Source organism: Perca fluviatilis, chromosome 19, assembly GCF_010015445.1.
Source record: "Perca fluviatilis chromosome 19, GENO_Pfluv_1.0, whole genome shotgun sequence".
Classification (NCBI taxonomy): Eukaryota; Metazoa; Chordata; class Actinopteri; order Perciformes; family Percidae; genus Perca; species Perca fluviatilis.
Window position 1 is genome coordinate 35725437 of NC_053130.1, and position 16462 is coordinate 35741898.

Genomic DNA, 16462 nt, shown 5'->3' on the forward strand with positions numbered 1-16462 from the left:
TAGAGGAATAGCTCCAATTGTTGAAAAGCTGCCATATAATCTGCAGGAAAAGTGGATGTTCTACGGCTCACAGATCAAACACGAGCGCCAGATTCCCTTCCCTCCATTCAGTGTATTTGTAGAGTTCATTCACAAGCAAGCCAAAGCTAGAAACGATCCGAGCTTTACCATCACTCTGTCGACAGCACCCTCCACCAAGAGAGACAAGACTAGAGGCCCCCCAAGCCATGCAAATCAGCCTGTTGCAGTTCACAAAACTCAAGTCGCCGACCCCGGCCAAAAAGGTGAGCCAAAAGCTGACACTCCTGACCCAAGCAAGCATTGCACAATTCATCAAAAGCCTCACTCGCTAGGAAAGTGCAGGGGTTTCAAAGACAAGTTGCTGACTGAACGCAAACAGAACCTTAAAGAAAACCTAATCTGTTTTCGCTGTTGTGCATCAACTGCCCATGTTGCAAAAAACTGCAACACAGCCATAACATGTGCAGAATGTCAAAGCGACAAGCATGTTGAAGCCCTTCATCCTGGTCCATCACCCTTGAAAGCAAAGCCAACCCCACCCATTTCAGATGACGGCAGGGAGGGCGACGAAAGCGTCACGTCCAAGTGCACTGAAGTATGCGGCGAGGGAGTGAGTGCGAGAGCTTATTCAAAAATCTGCCTGGTCAACGTGTACCCCTTGGGCCACCGGGAAGCTCTGACCAAAGTGTATGCCATCATTGATGAACAAAGCAACAAGTCTCTAGCCCGATCCAACTTCTTCAAGTTATTCAACGACAAGAGCACTCCATCACCGTACACACTGAAGACATGTGCAGGCAGCATAGAGACATCTGGAAGGAGAGTGTGCGGCTACCACTGCATGAAAAGTGGAATTTCCGTCCCCGTAAACGCCCAGAAATCCCCCTAATTTTCGGCAGTTATCGACAATTTACAGGCTGCGAACGTCACGTTCGTCTGTGCCACAAATTGTCGGAAACGAACCATGACGTATGTGGAGAGCCCCCGCGGAGGTGTTAATGATCTAATTAGAATATGAATAGGCGCCTGGCCAGAGAACGTCTGGCCTGGCTGGAATTTCCTCACTTGCTATTGGATGAAACCACTACTTTTAAACAAGAAAATCTCTCGTGATTGGTTGACAGGTCTGTCACGGGTTAGGCTATTGGTCAACCTGGGCCGTTATTATTATAATAATAAAATTATATATATATATATTTTTTTTTTTATTTATGTATTATATATATTTATTTCATATATGCTATGTTGTATATTCATCTCATGATTATCATAGTTAAAATGATTTACCAGGAACGTGCTGTTTATTCAAAGATAGAGCTTTATTGACACAAAACACAAACGCAATCAGAAAAAAAAACTATGTACAAAGCATCGGAGACACACAGCACACACAATAAATATACCACGCTCACGAGAAGCAGCACCGTCCACATCTAACCGGCGGCCTCGGAGCTGTTGGTACCCGGCAGCATTCGGTCTGAATTCGGTCCATTTAGCAGACGTCTGTGGTGCGTTGTCCTGTAGGTCTATGTGGCGCACTTCCAAATGTCACCTCACCCACAGCCAGCACTGTCTCGCTTCCAGCAGCTGTAAAATCAATCAATAAAGACAGTCAGTACTGCGCAATGCACTGCTTATAGACACAACACATCTATGAATGCACCTGAAAAATATTCACATTGACCAAACGGATCTAATCTTACCCTCTTTTCTTCTCGACCGACTCCAAGCTGAACTCTTCACAGCTTCTGCCCGCGATGCTACATCTGGTTGTTTCTAGCGGAAGCTCCTGCGTCCTGTCTCGTCATGTCTTACAGGCAGCTGGAAAACAATTAAATGAGAGTGGTATGAATAAAAAACATACGTCACAGTAAAATTAAACAAGGAAAGATGAAAAAGTAAAAATGACTTATACACAATGGCGTCATTATCAGCGTCATGTAAATCTGGACTTGCAGACAGCTCCGATCAAAAATATAGGTCACAGCCTCGTTATGAGGAGAGGTTTGTCTGAAAAAAATAAATAAAAAACTATGGTTAAGATCGGTATCTATTAACGTATGAATTAATGAAGTTCATTCAATGAAAGCATATTCTTTAAATCTTACCCTTGCTCCGGTTCGTAGCGCCTGCTACAGTTTGTCTCAGAGTTGTGAAGACGGCGACTGCTTCCTGTAAATTACGAGATAAAAAAAATATACTTTTATAAAACAACATCACCCGCTCAGCTCTGCCTCAATAATGAATGGCGCTGAAAGCAGCCAGGCTGCCCAGACACACAGCTCTGTGCTGCTCGCGTTTAAACTTGGTGGGGTTTAAAACATTACTGCCAAGTCTAAGTAGCCTGTTTAACATCCAAAGACAGTCATTGTACGATCAAGAGTTAATAAACAGTACAGACTAGCTCGCCGTTTCATTAATAATCATATACTTACGTTGACTTCTTCTTTTCTCTGAGCGTATATTTGGAGCCCCGGAGGTGATATTGGAGGAGAGAAAAAAACGCTCCAAACGTCTTGAACAACTCCTGTGTGTTTCCAAGTGAAGTTTGACAGAGTGTACAGACAACTCTTTTACCAGTTGGCCTGAAATATTCCCATATTTCGATAGTTTTTGCTCGAACTCTCAGAATCATCTCCCATGTCCCGCCGATTTTTTTCAAATGGTAGCAGTGAGGGCGGGGGTAGGGGGCGGAGCAGTATGATAGAGAAAGACAAAGAGGAGCAGATTAACCAGCAGGGCGCGAACATCACACACACTGGTGTGGAGGTGAATTACAGTGAGTTATAATGGAATACTGGGAAAGCTTAATAATAGGACAATTGATGTCTAGATTATGAGGCCATTTCAGCAGAGCCAACAGCTTCATATGCCATGGACATGTGAATATGGTGCTGAATTTGCCAGTATTTTAAGAAGTTAAATGTTTGGGACTTTTATCATGCAATGACAAACCTGATATGCTTTATGTGAAGCCCAGTGTTCTGGTGTCAGCAGAAAGACTTCTCTTAGAAAACTGTCCAGTGGAGCCTATGTCTCCATTCCACCAGACAATGTTGGATGAGCAAGACCAAAGAAAGGCCACTGTAGTCATGTCACTATGCACAGTGGTTGAGCTCGAGGAGACTGGGAATGAATAGAATGCACATTTTACCTTTTGTGGCAAAGCCTGTAAAACTAATTGTTGAAATAAATTATTTGGTGTATCTTTTTTACATAACATTGGTCATTACTAATGACATACAAAATAATTAATCTAGCATACTTTCATTAAATAAATCAATTCAAGCTAAAATTGAAGAGTCTACAATTAGGCTATACTGAGTCTGATCTATTTTAAGAGATTTTCTTAAAATTAAGTTAATACTTTTTAGAAAAATGTCACCTGGGGTAAAACTCCTCCTGCTGCTACCCTGATTTGCATTTGTATAGCTCACAGCATTTTCATTTACATGTTAAAGCCTCCCCTAGAATTAGAGGGAGGGGGGGTCATGGGGGGACAACTGCCAAGCAAGGCCCACGTCAATTTCTGACAATTTACGGAAGTTTTCGGTGTTGCCTGTAAATTGCCGTGTGCAGTCGTAAACCTGAAGTTCCACGACAATCTACAGTGCCGCATACTGACGAAAATCCCACTTTTCATGCAGTGTACATGCTAGAATCATTTGATGAGAAGACTCGCATTCCTCTTCCAGTCCTCATTGAGTGCAACGAGCTCCCAAATAACAGGTCAGAAATTCGCACTCCCAATGCAGCTTCACATCACCCCCACCTAAAAAGCATAGCCAATGAGATTCCCCCCTTAGATCCCGATGCAAAAATACTCCTTTTGCTAGGAAGAGACATTTTAAGAATTCACAAGATCCGTAAGCAAATGGACCCAAAAATGCCCCGTTTGCTCAGAAATTAGACCTAGGGTGGGTGGTGATTGGAGATGGGTGCCTTGGCACAGCACACCGGCCCTCAGCAGTCACCACTCTAAAAACGTCCATCTTGGAGAACGGGCGCCCCAGCTACCTTACACCTTGCTATAGCCACCTGTGTGTGAAAGACCTCACACAAAGCTGCTCCTTCCTACAGTTTCCTCTATCTCAGTGTGCCGCTGTCCATCCAGCTCCTCATCTTTGCGGAGATGACACAGACTCCTCTATTTTCACCTGCACCGACTATGACCATCAGCCCGCTCCGTCCATTGAGGACCTCAAGTTCCTGGAAATAATGGACAAAGAAGTCTTTAAAGACGATACTCAAGGCTGGGTTGCACCCCTCCCTTTCTGGTCTCCCAGGAGACGCCTGTCTAACAACAGAGACTATGCACTGAAACGCCTAAGGTCTGTCTGTTAGAAAAGAAACCTGTCATGAAACAACACTACATGCAGTTCATGCAAAAAATGATTGACTGTCAACATGCTGAAATTGCCCCAGCCCTTCCAGAAAGAAAAGAATGTTGGTATTTACCATCCTTTGGCATCTACCATCCCAAAAAGCCAGAACAGATTCGCATTGTGTTCGATTCAAGCGCTCAGCATGAAGGAATCTCACTCAACAACGTCCTGCTAAAAGGGCCTGATCTAAACAATAACCTGCTGGGCGTGCTCATCAGGTTCAGAAAAGAGAAAATTGCAGTAACCGCAGATATTCAGCACATGTACTACTGCTTTGTTGTCAATGAAGAGCACAGAGATTACCTGAGGTTTCTGTGGTTCCGTGACAACCAGTGGATCAACGACATCGTGGACTATCGAATGCGTGTTCATGTCTTTGGGAACACGGCATCCCCCGCTGTGGTGATCTACTGCCTCAGAAAAGCAGCAGCAGAAGGAGAAGCTGAATTCGGCTCAGACGTCCGGGCATTCATCGAAAGAGACTTTTACGTTGATGATGCTTTGAAGTCTTTTGCAACTGAGTCTGAGGCCATCAGCATCATCAAGCGAGCACAAGAGATGCTCTCCCGCTCCTGTCTCAGACTGCATAAGATTACAACAAACAGTGCAGCTGTCATGAACGAATTCCCTCCTGAAGACCGCGCAAACAGCATCAAGAATTTGGATTTCTCCACGGACGAAGTGCCTATGCAGTGCAGCTTAGGCATAAGCTGGAACATTCTCACAGACACATTCACCTTTCAGGTGCAGGAGGACAACAAGCCGTTCACACGCACAGGCGTGCTTTCCACCATTAACAGCATCTTCGATCCTCTCGGCTATCTCTCACCCGTCACCATACAAGGAAGATCACTGCCATGGAAAGCGGAGAGTGGGATTCACCTCTCCCAGAAAACCTGAAGGCAGAGTGGCTGAAGTGGAAAGGTTACCTCCCGTGCCTTCAAGAACTACAGATCCCCCACCCGGTAAACCACCAGATGATGTTCAGCAACAATTTGACCTCATTGACCCTGGGTCCGACCCTGAAATCCGGCCGAAAGTGTCATTGCTGGTCACCCAAACCTCCACATGCCATCTAGGAGTGAAGCTCTTCAACCGGTTTTCAAAGTGGACCACTCTCTTAAGAATACTTGCAATCTTGATTCACATTGCCCAGTGTTTCACTCAGTCCATCTGTGACAGCATATGCAGAGGATGGCACATCTGTAAAAAAGCAGCCATGCCAGAAAACCTGGAAAAAGCAAGAAAACTTCTGATCATGAATATGCAACAGGAAACATATGCAAACGAACTCAACAACATACAGAAACAGACAGACATACCAAAGCAAAGCAGTATCAGAAAGCTTCGTCCTGTGATTGACAGCGATGGACTTCTCCGAGTTGGCGGACGCATCTTTCAGTCTGGCTTAAAGATAAACAGGACCAATCCTCTCATCATCCCAGGTCAGCATCACCTAACAACCCTCCTTGTGCGACACCACCACGAGCAGGTAAAGCACCAAGGCAGACACTTCACTGAGGGAGCCATCAAGGATGTTGGATTATGGCTGGTAGGAGGGAAAAGTGCAGAAGGGCCACACTATTCAGGTGTGTCACTTGCAGAAGACTCCGTGGCAACATAGAGCATCAGCTGATAGCAGATCTACCTGCGGACAGGATACAAGTTGCTCCACCGTTCACCTACATCGGCCTGGACATGTTTGGCCCATGGGAAGTGACCTGCTGTTGGACCAGAGGTGGACAAGCCAACAACAAAAGGTGGGCTGTGTTGTTTACATGCCTCAGTGTGCGTGCAGAGCACATAGAGGTGATAGAGACTTTAAGTGCATCCAGTTTCATTAATGCTCTTAGGAGATTTTTCTCCATCAGAGGGCCTGCAAAGCTGATCAGATCTGACCAAGGCACAAATTTCATCAGAGCGTCGAAAGAATTGAACCTGGAAGAAGATTCAGACATGCAGCGATACCTACAAGACCAACAGTGCACATGGATCTTCAATCCCCCACATTCCTCCCAACTATTATTTAGCTATAGCATGGAAGCTTGGTTGAATAGCAAGCTAGCGTTAGCTAAGTAACCAACCAGCCTGCTTCTAAATAAATACCTTTTAATTATCTTAACACTTTTTAACAGTCAAACTGAAACACTGGCAGTGAGCTCCAGGTCCTGCAGCCGCAGACGGACCGTCACCAGTGGGGATCGGCCAGCGTAGCAACATTGCTATTGCCAGAAAGCTTCGCTGCCGACCTCGACCTGCAGTCGGAGCTCCAGCGGGACACGGAGAGCCCCACACCCGGTAGCAGATTTGATGAAAGCCCATGACGTTGTCATCTATACCCGTGGCAAGGCTTTCATTGGAGGTGAACTTGTGCCCTCAAAAATCATGCGAGATAATGGATCAGACTACTGTGTGGCTAGAGTAACTCTTGGAGAAACCACCATCATACCAGCTACATCTGAATGTGTCGTGTGGGGTGAAGTGGAGGACCCAAGGCCAGGGGTTACAGCAGTGCTAGAGCCTTTAAACATTACAGACAATGTAGCCTCTGGGAGTGTTGTTGTCACTATGGACAAAAAGGTGCCAATCAGGGTGTGCAATTTCTCCACAAGAGAACAGCCCTACCAAAAGGAGCATGCCTCAGAGTCCTTATCGAAGCTTATCCTGAACCCCCATGTGAACCAAAGCAAAGTGCAGTAGCTAGCCATACAGAAGACGGTGCACCATCACTAATGGTAGGGAGAGTAGCAACAATCGCTGACATTCCTGAACACCTCCAAGGCCTGGTTGCTGCTACAAGTGAGGCTCTCAGTGAAGAACAACAACAGCGGTTCATTCAGTTACTGCTCACGTACCAATCCATCTTTGCTAAAAGTGACTCTGACCTTGGTTACATGTCCACTGTTATGCACAAGATTGACACTGGGTCTGCTAGGCCTGTACGCCAGCCCCTGAGAAGAACTCCTCTTGGATTTCAAGGTGAAGAGGAAGCACATCTTAAAGCCATGCTGGAAGCGGGTGTAATCACACCATCAGCATCCGAGTGGGCCTCTCCAGTGGTCCTAGTGCGCAAAAAGGACGGAGGAGTAAGGTGGTGCGTAGATTACCGTTGTTTGAACAATCTGACTATCAAGGATGCTTATCCACTGCCCCAGATTGAAGAATGCCTTGATGGTGTTGGTGGAGCTACTATGTTCTCTACCCTCGACCTACTGGCAGATTGCAGTGGATAACAAAGATCGTGAGAAGACATCATTCATCACCAAATGGGGCCTTTATGAATACACCAGAATGCCATTTGGACTCTGTAATGCGCCGAGTACGTTTCAGAGAGCAATGGAGCTCATCCTCAGAGGCCTTCAGTGGGCAACCCTTCTCATCTACCTGGATGATGTCATTGTCATCGGCAATGGAGTGGACCAAAGCTTGGATCGGCTTGAGCAGGTCTTTCAGAGGTTTCAAAGCTATGGACTAAAGCTAAAGCCATCAAAATGTCATCTGCTTCAAGAAGAAGTTCTCTTCCTGGGTCACATTGTGAGTGGCAAAGGAGTCGGACCAAATCCAGCTCTCGTCAAAGATGTACAGCAGTGGAACCCCGACAACCTGCAAGAGCTGCAAGCCTTCCTTGGGCTATGTAACTACTACCGCAAGTTTGTCCCAAGATTTGCAGAGCTGGCAAGCCCCCTTCATAATCTTCTCAAAAATGGGACTGTGTTCCTATGGACTGACAAGCACCAAGCCACTTTTACCAAGCTCAAGGAAAAACTGACCACTGTTGGGGTACCCTCGTGCTGAAGGCAAGTTCACTCTCGATACAAACGCCTCAAACAACAGTGTCGGAGCTGTCCTGTCGCAAGTCCAGTGGAGGGAAGAACGAGTTCTGACATATGCCAGCAGCCACCTTTCACCAGCTCAACAAAGGTACTGTGTCACCCGTTGTGAGTTACTTGCTGTTGTTCGTTTTACACGCCAGTTCCACCACTATCTACTGGGCAGGAAGTTCCTACTTCGAACCGATCATGGCAGTCTCAGCTGGCTTTTCCGGTTCAAATGCCCTGAAGGACAGCTAGCTCGCTGGCTTGGGGAGTAAAGCCAGTATGACTTCCATATTGAGCATCGAGCCGGTAAGCAGCACGCTAACGCAGATGCCATGTCAAGGCTGCCAGGAGAAAATGTGGACAAATGTGACTGTTACCAGGTGGGGATAAACCTGTCAGATCTGCCATGCAAAGGGTGCAAGTACTGCCAGAGAATTCACCAGCAGTGGGCCAGGTTTGAAGATGATGTTGATGACGTTGTGCCACTAACAGTAAGGTGCATTGAGCCCCAAAGCAACACAAATGGTGATGGCACTCAGTCAGTGGAAGATCAGCCATCTGCACCCTTGCCAGAGAGCCCAGAAATCAACTGGCTTGAATCCCTTAGCCCTGAGCAACTGGCAACATTCCAGAAAGGAAAGGAAAGAAAGGAAGGAAAAAAGGACACTCTCCACCAAAGATGAAGTGATGCTCGAGAGCCCTGCAGTGAGGAAGTTCTGGCTCTGTTGGCCCCAAGTCACACTGAGACAAGGAGTCCTCTATTACTCCTGGGAGAGAGTTGGAGACCAGCACCTAACCTTGCTGCTATTATGTCCAGCATCCATGCAGAAGGAAGTCCTACAGTCATGCCACAACCTTCCATACTCTGGTCACCTGGGAGAAGCTAAAACCCTCGAGCGTGTGCATCAAAGCTGCCGTTGGTATGGCATGGGCGGAGATGTTCATTTGTTTGTCAAGCGGTGCCCACACTGCAGTGCATGTAAAACCACAGGACCAACAAAAAGAGCCAAACTGCAAAGTTACCAAGTTGGAGCACCCCTGGACCCTGCACCTTGATATCCTCGGGCCATTCCCTGTGTCCAGCTCTGGTAACAAGTACATTCTTGTCATTATTGATCAGTTCACCAGATGGGTCGAAGTCTTTCCTGTCCCTGACCAAGGTGCTGAAATGACTGCAAGAAAGCTAGTGTATGAATTTATCGCCAGGTTTGGAGCCCCCCTCGAGTGACACACGGATCAAGGCCGTAATTTCGAGAGTTCGCTGTTTTGAAATGTGTGCAAGCTTCTGCAGATTACCAAGACCAGGACTACCCCCTACCACCCCTCCTCTAATGGACAGGTAGAGCGGTTCAATAGGACCTTGCTGCAGATGCTTCAATGTTATGTGAACCAGAACCAAAAGAACTGGGACGAGCAATTGCCACTGCTCACCGCGACACACAGTGAAAAGGTTCACACCCAACAGACTTATGCTTGGCAGGGAGGTCCATCAACCACAGGATAGTCAGTCTGGTACCGCAAAACTCAAGGCCGACCCACTGGAAGTAGCGGATTTCCTCTACAATCTGGAAGAAGGCTTAAAAGAATTGCGCAGTATGGCAAGAGAGCACCTCCATGCTGCACAAGAGCAACAAAAGAAAGTGCATGACCTTCGAGCAAGAGAACACTCCTATAGTGTTGGAGACCTGGTGTTCGTCAAAGACGAAACGAAAAAGAAAGTACTAAGCCCAAAGCTCCAAGCACTATGGAAGGGCCCCCTGATTGTTGCAGCACGCTGTGGTCCTGTACTGTACGAGATTCAAGGCCCCAAACGCAGCACATTAATGCATCATGACAGACTCAAGCCCTATGACAGTGAAATAATACCAGTCTGGGTTTCACGCCAAAAAAGTAAAATGCTGCAGCAGTGCCAAGACCCAGACCTCCAACCAAATGAAGAGGACGTTACCTTGGTGCCAACGCTGCCACTGCCAGGTGATCCAGGCGAGGTGTCCCCTTCCAATGGTCCAAGCGAGGCATCCCATTCCAAGGGTCCGGGGTGCCAGCCAGGAAGAAGAAGAGGTGATACAGACTCCTTGGAAAAGACTGTTAAAACATCTAGTGGTCGCATAGTAAATAGACCAGAGAGGTTCAGACATTAGTTATGTCACATTAAGCTAAAAGTTGTTAGTTGACTGTTAAACACTTAAAACTGATCTAAGGAATGTGATTTGTGTTTTATTGCCCTTATGGCATAAGCTTTTTCAGCAACTTGGGTTAAGCTTACTGTAATTACTTAATTTCTAATCAGTTTTCCCTACATTACCTGTACTGAAGGGACTCAGCACTCCAAAAAGGGGGGTAGTGTAAGGCAGTTAAGCTGTTCATAAGCTCATAAACATAGTCTTCTATTTTATTTAAATTTTTCCGAGCCAAGTCAGTGAAAGCCACTCAGCTATCTAGATAACGTGTTACCATCGCGAGACTTGTCTTTCAGTTCTACTAGTTTTACGGCACTCATGGCTCCCTGCATGGACACTGCTAAACAATGTCTGTGCCAGAGCTAGAGGCCAAAACAACGCAGTGTATCATCCAGAACAACATCAGCTGTGATTGTAAACTAACCTGTTACCGGAGCCAAGTGAAGTTCGTAAAAGAAGATGCTTTGTCGTGTGTCTCAATATATCCACGCACCTCCATCCCGCCGGAAGCTAAAGCACAACAATATTAATTTTATATAAGCGGCACATTCTCAAACATCTCTTTTTTTTCTGGGCATATTTTGTGGGATATCACAAGCTGGTCTTGACTGCTGCATCCCTGGATGCCTTGTTGCTTTTGCAGCATAACTAGCAAAGCTTCAAATGTCCATGCCCACTCTGCATCAGTCAAGTTGTTGTATTTCTCTGCGATTATAATTTGAATCGTCACTACAATACTAAACACCACGTTTAGTATTGTAGCGACGATTCAAATTATAATCGTTTAACACAGCTATCTGTTCTCCTCAAACTAAGCACACAGCTTTACCTTTGACTTCAGTAAATAAATACTTAGAAGTCCATGTTTGGTTAAAAACTCTTCACTCTGTATCAACCTTTTTTTCTTTCCCATGAGCTGACATTTTTGAGAGATAACAGCTCATTCATGTCTATGCTAACGTCTCCAACTCAGTTCGCCGACACAGGAGTCCGACCTTTCTTACTGTCTATGGGTCCGACCGTCCGACACATTGCAGTTCTTCTACTTCTTTTTAATTGCGACTTGCAACCAGAGAAGAAGAAGCTGCATACATTCGCACAAAAAAAGAATGCCCAGATCTGGTGTAGTTGTTCCGGTCACGATTTTGTTTTTTTTTTGTTTTTTTTTACTCAGTAATGGATAGGATTTGTAATGTAGCGAAATACAATACTTAATTCAAAACGTAATGAAGTACATTTTAAAATACAAATTTTAAAAACTTGAGAGAGGAAATGTATTTCGTTACTTTCCCTCTCTGACTATAATCATTGTTCCATGGACAGATTTAGCTCCTACATCCGCCAACTTCACACCGCGAACACTCACCGGCACAGCTGATGTGATCCAAACATTTCCAATAACTGTTAACTAGATAATTAAATAATTGTTTGCTTTTGTGTTCTTCTCATCCTCCTCCAATCATTCATCAAAATCATCTAGGTCCACCATATGAATCAAAATGAACAACAAAATGATCAATGAATCAATATTGTAGCCTTCTGGTTTCTGACTTCATTCTGGAAGTTACAATGTTGCCATGGAAATGGCGGAATAATATTTTTAGTGATGAGCACAAATGTCTAGTTAACCAATCAGATTGCCTGGATCTACTTGTTGTATAATATCTAATAATTCATACACATATTAAGATGCATCAGTCCTGAAATATTTTACATTCCTCAGCCAGTAGAAACACAACAGTAGAGCCACTACATGCAGAATGTAAAGCATTATATGTACACTAAGTCTAAAAGGTTTATATTCTTAAAGCCAGGTTAGGATTTTAACATACAAAAAAGCATTGAGAGGGTTGGAACAGTTTTTCTAGGGTAAAAGACATCCAGATTGTCCACATTATCCACCTGTTCTATATCTCATGACTCTCCAAATTCATTCACCCCTCATTCTGCCAATGGGAGTCTGAATTCACAGTGATTTCAAAGCTAATATCAAAAAGCAGCCAGCATCGCTGTCAAATGGAAAATGTTTGTCGTTTACACTCCAATACAAATGAATACATTCAAATTGAATAAACATAAATTTACATTTTCATAAATCTGTTCTGTTCTAGGTTCCATTTGCCAACAACATCTATGGTCTGATTGTTCCAACCTTAGGTGTTGGTTTTGCTATTGGTAAGTCATAAATGTAATACTGTGCTTATCAAGTACAGGGTTTCCCGAAGAAAATTTGTTAGTTAAGGCGGTATGGGGTTTTCCGGTAGAGCTTTAAGAGAGGTCTGTGTGTGTCATAAGTGAGCAGAAGAGGGATAGAGAAAAAGAAAAGCAGATGTGTAGATGCGACCGGTGCAGAGTTGGTGGAATAAGTTTAAGTCTTGTACACAGTGTGTGTGGTGTGTTGCAGACTGTGGCAAACGATGATAGATAGCGCAATGACATTCAACCACCAGATGCGGCTGTTCGGACGCATCACGTGATTTGGAGGCATATCACATATGTAAAGATTGTAAAAACAGATTTTTTTCCAATTCATGGCACTTTTTTATTATTTCTTTTTTTAATGCGTTCTGCAGAGAAGGGAGACTGGCGTTGGTCACGGTTTGGAATGAAAGGGAGAAAACAGGGTAACATGGCGGATATCGCTCATATACTTTCTTTTTTTTTTTATGACTTAGTCAGCAGGCAAGTGTTGTTTAGGCAGCCGCCTTAACTGCAAAGTTAACCCTAAAGGAAACCCTGAAGTACAAGTGTTCCCATGGCTGAGCATGTAAGAGCTATATAGTCTGTGTTGTGTTACAGGCATGGTGGACTTGTCTATGATGCCTATCATGGGTGACCTGGTGGACCTGCGCCATGTGTCTGTTTATGGAAGTGTGTATGCCATTGCTGATGTGGCTTTGTGCATGGGATTTGCTTTAGGTAAGAAGGAACCATGAAACCTTAGCAATATTATCGACTATTATGATACCTCTAAAGTGACTTTGAATTTGAAAAGCAACAGAAAGTGTCCAATCCCTAGAAATCTTTGGCTCATCTTGATTTTGGCCTGACTCATTAATTATTAGGACATGACCATATGTGTTTCCAGCTAATGGTTGTGGTACTTGGTGTCTAGGTTAAAGCAATGTAACCATGACATTAAATAGAAACAGGTGGTTATGCATCTTCTAGCACTAATTTTTGATTATTACACAGCAAGTACAGTATGTGTTTCCATGTTACAAATAACAGCATTTAACCTAGAATACTGACTCAGAATATTTGGAATGGAACTCAACAAAAAAAGAAACGCCCCTTTATCAGGACACTGTATTTTAAAGCAACACTATGTAACTTTTCCCTCTTTGGTCCCACTACAGGTTATCTAATTGGAACTACAGCTTGCGCGCCTGTAGTTACAATGAGACAACCTGTAGGGGGACCGAAGAGGGAAAATTCACATAGTATAGCTTTAAAGATACTTTTGTAAAAATCTAAATAACTTTAGAGATCTTCATTGTAAAGGGTTTAAACAATGTTTTCCATGCTTGTTCAATAAACCATAAACAATTAATGAACATGCACCTGTTGAACAGTCGAAAAGACAATAACAGCTTGCAGGCGGTAGGCAGTTAAGGTCACAGTTATAAGAAAATTAGGAAAGTAAAGAGACCTTTCTACTGACTGAAAAACACCAAAAGAAAGATGCCCAGGGTCCCTGCTAATCTGTGTGAACTTGCCTTAGACATGGTGCAAGGAGGCATGAGGACAGCAGATATGGCTAGGGCAATACATTGCAATGTCCCTACTGTGAGACGCCTAAAACAACGCTACAGGGAGACAGGAAGCACAGCTGATCGTCCTTGCAGTGGTAGACCACGTGTAACAACACCTGCATAGGATCGGTACATCTGAATAGCACACCTGCGGGACAGGTACAGGATGGCAAAAACAACCACAAGAACTGGCCAGTCTGGTGAAGTACATGAGGAGAAGATGCGCTGCAGTACTTAATGAAGCTGGTGGCCACACCAGATTAGGGATGCACGGAATCCAGATTTTTGGGGTTCGGCCGAATACTGAATCCACTGGTTAAGAATCTGCCGAATCCGAAACCGAATAACAAATCCTACTCCCATCCTCAGGCCATTAACACAGTAAACACATTAATGAAGTAAATAAATTGTCAACACATTGTCAAAGTTTTTAGCTGTGACTGTCCTTCCTTTGCCGTACCTGAAGTTGCTGCATTTTGCCTGCTGTCTGTATATTCCTTCATGCACAACTCGTATTCTTTCGGATGTCTCATACGCAAATGTTTTAACAGCGGCAATGTTGTGTATTGTTTAGGGTTCTTTGAAATTCTTTTTTTTGAAATTCTTTTATTAGGATAACCCCTTGAGATGTGCCATCTCGTTTTCGAGGGGGTCCTGAACAAAATACAACAATAAACACTACAGACATACAAACAACATAATAAACAAAACACAAAACAAACAAAAAAATTAAAATAAAAAAAATAAAAAAAAATAAAAACACACACAGAGCCTACAATTACAATATAATAAATAACAGGGAATAATGATACATCAACATATAACAAACGTTACTGTTGGAAAAGTGAAATTAAGTGGTTCAATAAGAAAAGAAAAGTGAAGAATGAGATACAACTGGAGAGAATTAAAGTCTACATGTACAGTTAGTATGAAAATGAATTGCCAAGGCATGTTTGAACAGTCTGAAAGTTGAAATGGAGCAAATATTTACTGGTAAGTTATTCCAATCAGAAGGTGCTTTAAACATAAAAGCATTTTTTGATCTAGACTTAGAAACATGAGGTACTGAAAAGAAAAGCTGTACAGTATGTCTTAAATGATGAGTGGAGGAAAAAGGAACCAAAAACTGTTTTAGATAAATAGGATAATTGAAATGAACACACTTAAAGACAAAGTGCAACCAATGAATCTGTCTTCTTATAAATGGTGTGGGCAAGTCAAGAAGTTCATACATTATACAGTGATGAGTTGTAAATGCACAGTTAAGAATAAATCTACACAATCTATTATACACTCTAGTAAGAGGAGTAAGAGAGGAATTAGAAGCAATGCAGTACACTGAATCAGCATAATCCATTATTGGCAATATAAGTTGAAGGGCAATTCTTTTTCTGACCTTAAATGGAAAACAGTTTCTTGAATGGAAAAGAAGACTAAGACTATAATTCAATTTATGTACAATATGATTAATATGATAATTAAAAGAAAGTTCAGAGTCAAAGTATAAGCCCAGGTATTTAATATGGTCAACTTTCTGCAATGTAATGCCATCAAGACAAGAAATATGAAATAAATGTGATTTGTATTTAAGTTTAATGTTCTGTCGAGTGCCAAAAATCATAGTATGTGTTTTGGTTTTATTGAGAAGTAACTTATTAACTGCAAGCCAGTTTTGTAAGTTATTAAAATCAGACTGTAAATCTGTTTCAATCTGTACTAAACTTGTATGTGAAGTGTATATAACCGTATCATCAGCATGAAGCTGAAAAGAACACTTACAGATAGAAGGAAGATCATTAATAAATATGGAAAAAAGAAGTGGACCAAGTATTGATCCTTGAGGCACACCACACTGCTGAGTTAGAGTGTCAGATTTGATTCCATTAATAACAACACATTGTTTTCTATTGTGAAGATATGAGTTAAACCAAAGTAACGCAGTGCATGAAAGGCCAATAGCGTAAGGTTTATCTAGAAGAATGTAATGACTGACCAAATCAAAAGCCTTTGTCAAATCAATGAAAATAGCACCAGTTAGTTCCAAATTGTCCGAGGCGGTAAGAATATCGTTGGTTAGTTTTAGCAGTGCAGTAGTTGTAGAGTGATTAGAACGAAAACCAGACTGAAAAGGTGAAAGGATATTGTTTTCATTAAGATAACATGACAATTGATTATAAATTAATTTTTCGAACACTTTAACAACAGAGCTGATAATAGAAATTGGTCTATAGTTGTTCAAATCTAGTACCTCGCCTCCTTAATGTAAAGGAATAATACGTGAACATTTCCAGATATTGGGTAAT

The 16462-nt window shown here is 43.1% G+C and overlaps 1 protein-coding gene across 1 annotated transcript in view; it reads left to right on the forward strand.

The window, feature by feature from the left end:
- The window catches only part of LOC120547824 (synaptic vesicular amine transporter-like), a 150200-nt gene that overhangs the window by 122198 nt on the left and 11540 nt on the right, over nt 1-16462 (forward strand). Inside the window, exons 12-13 of the mRNA XM_039783517.1 lie at nt 12516-12579; nt 13204-13323. Coding sequence (XP_039639451.1) covers nt 12516-12579; nt 13204-13323 — 184 coding nt within the window. The remainder of the gene's footprint in view (nt 1-12515; nt 12580-13203; nt 13324-16462) is intronic.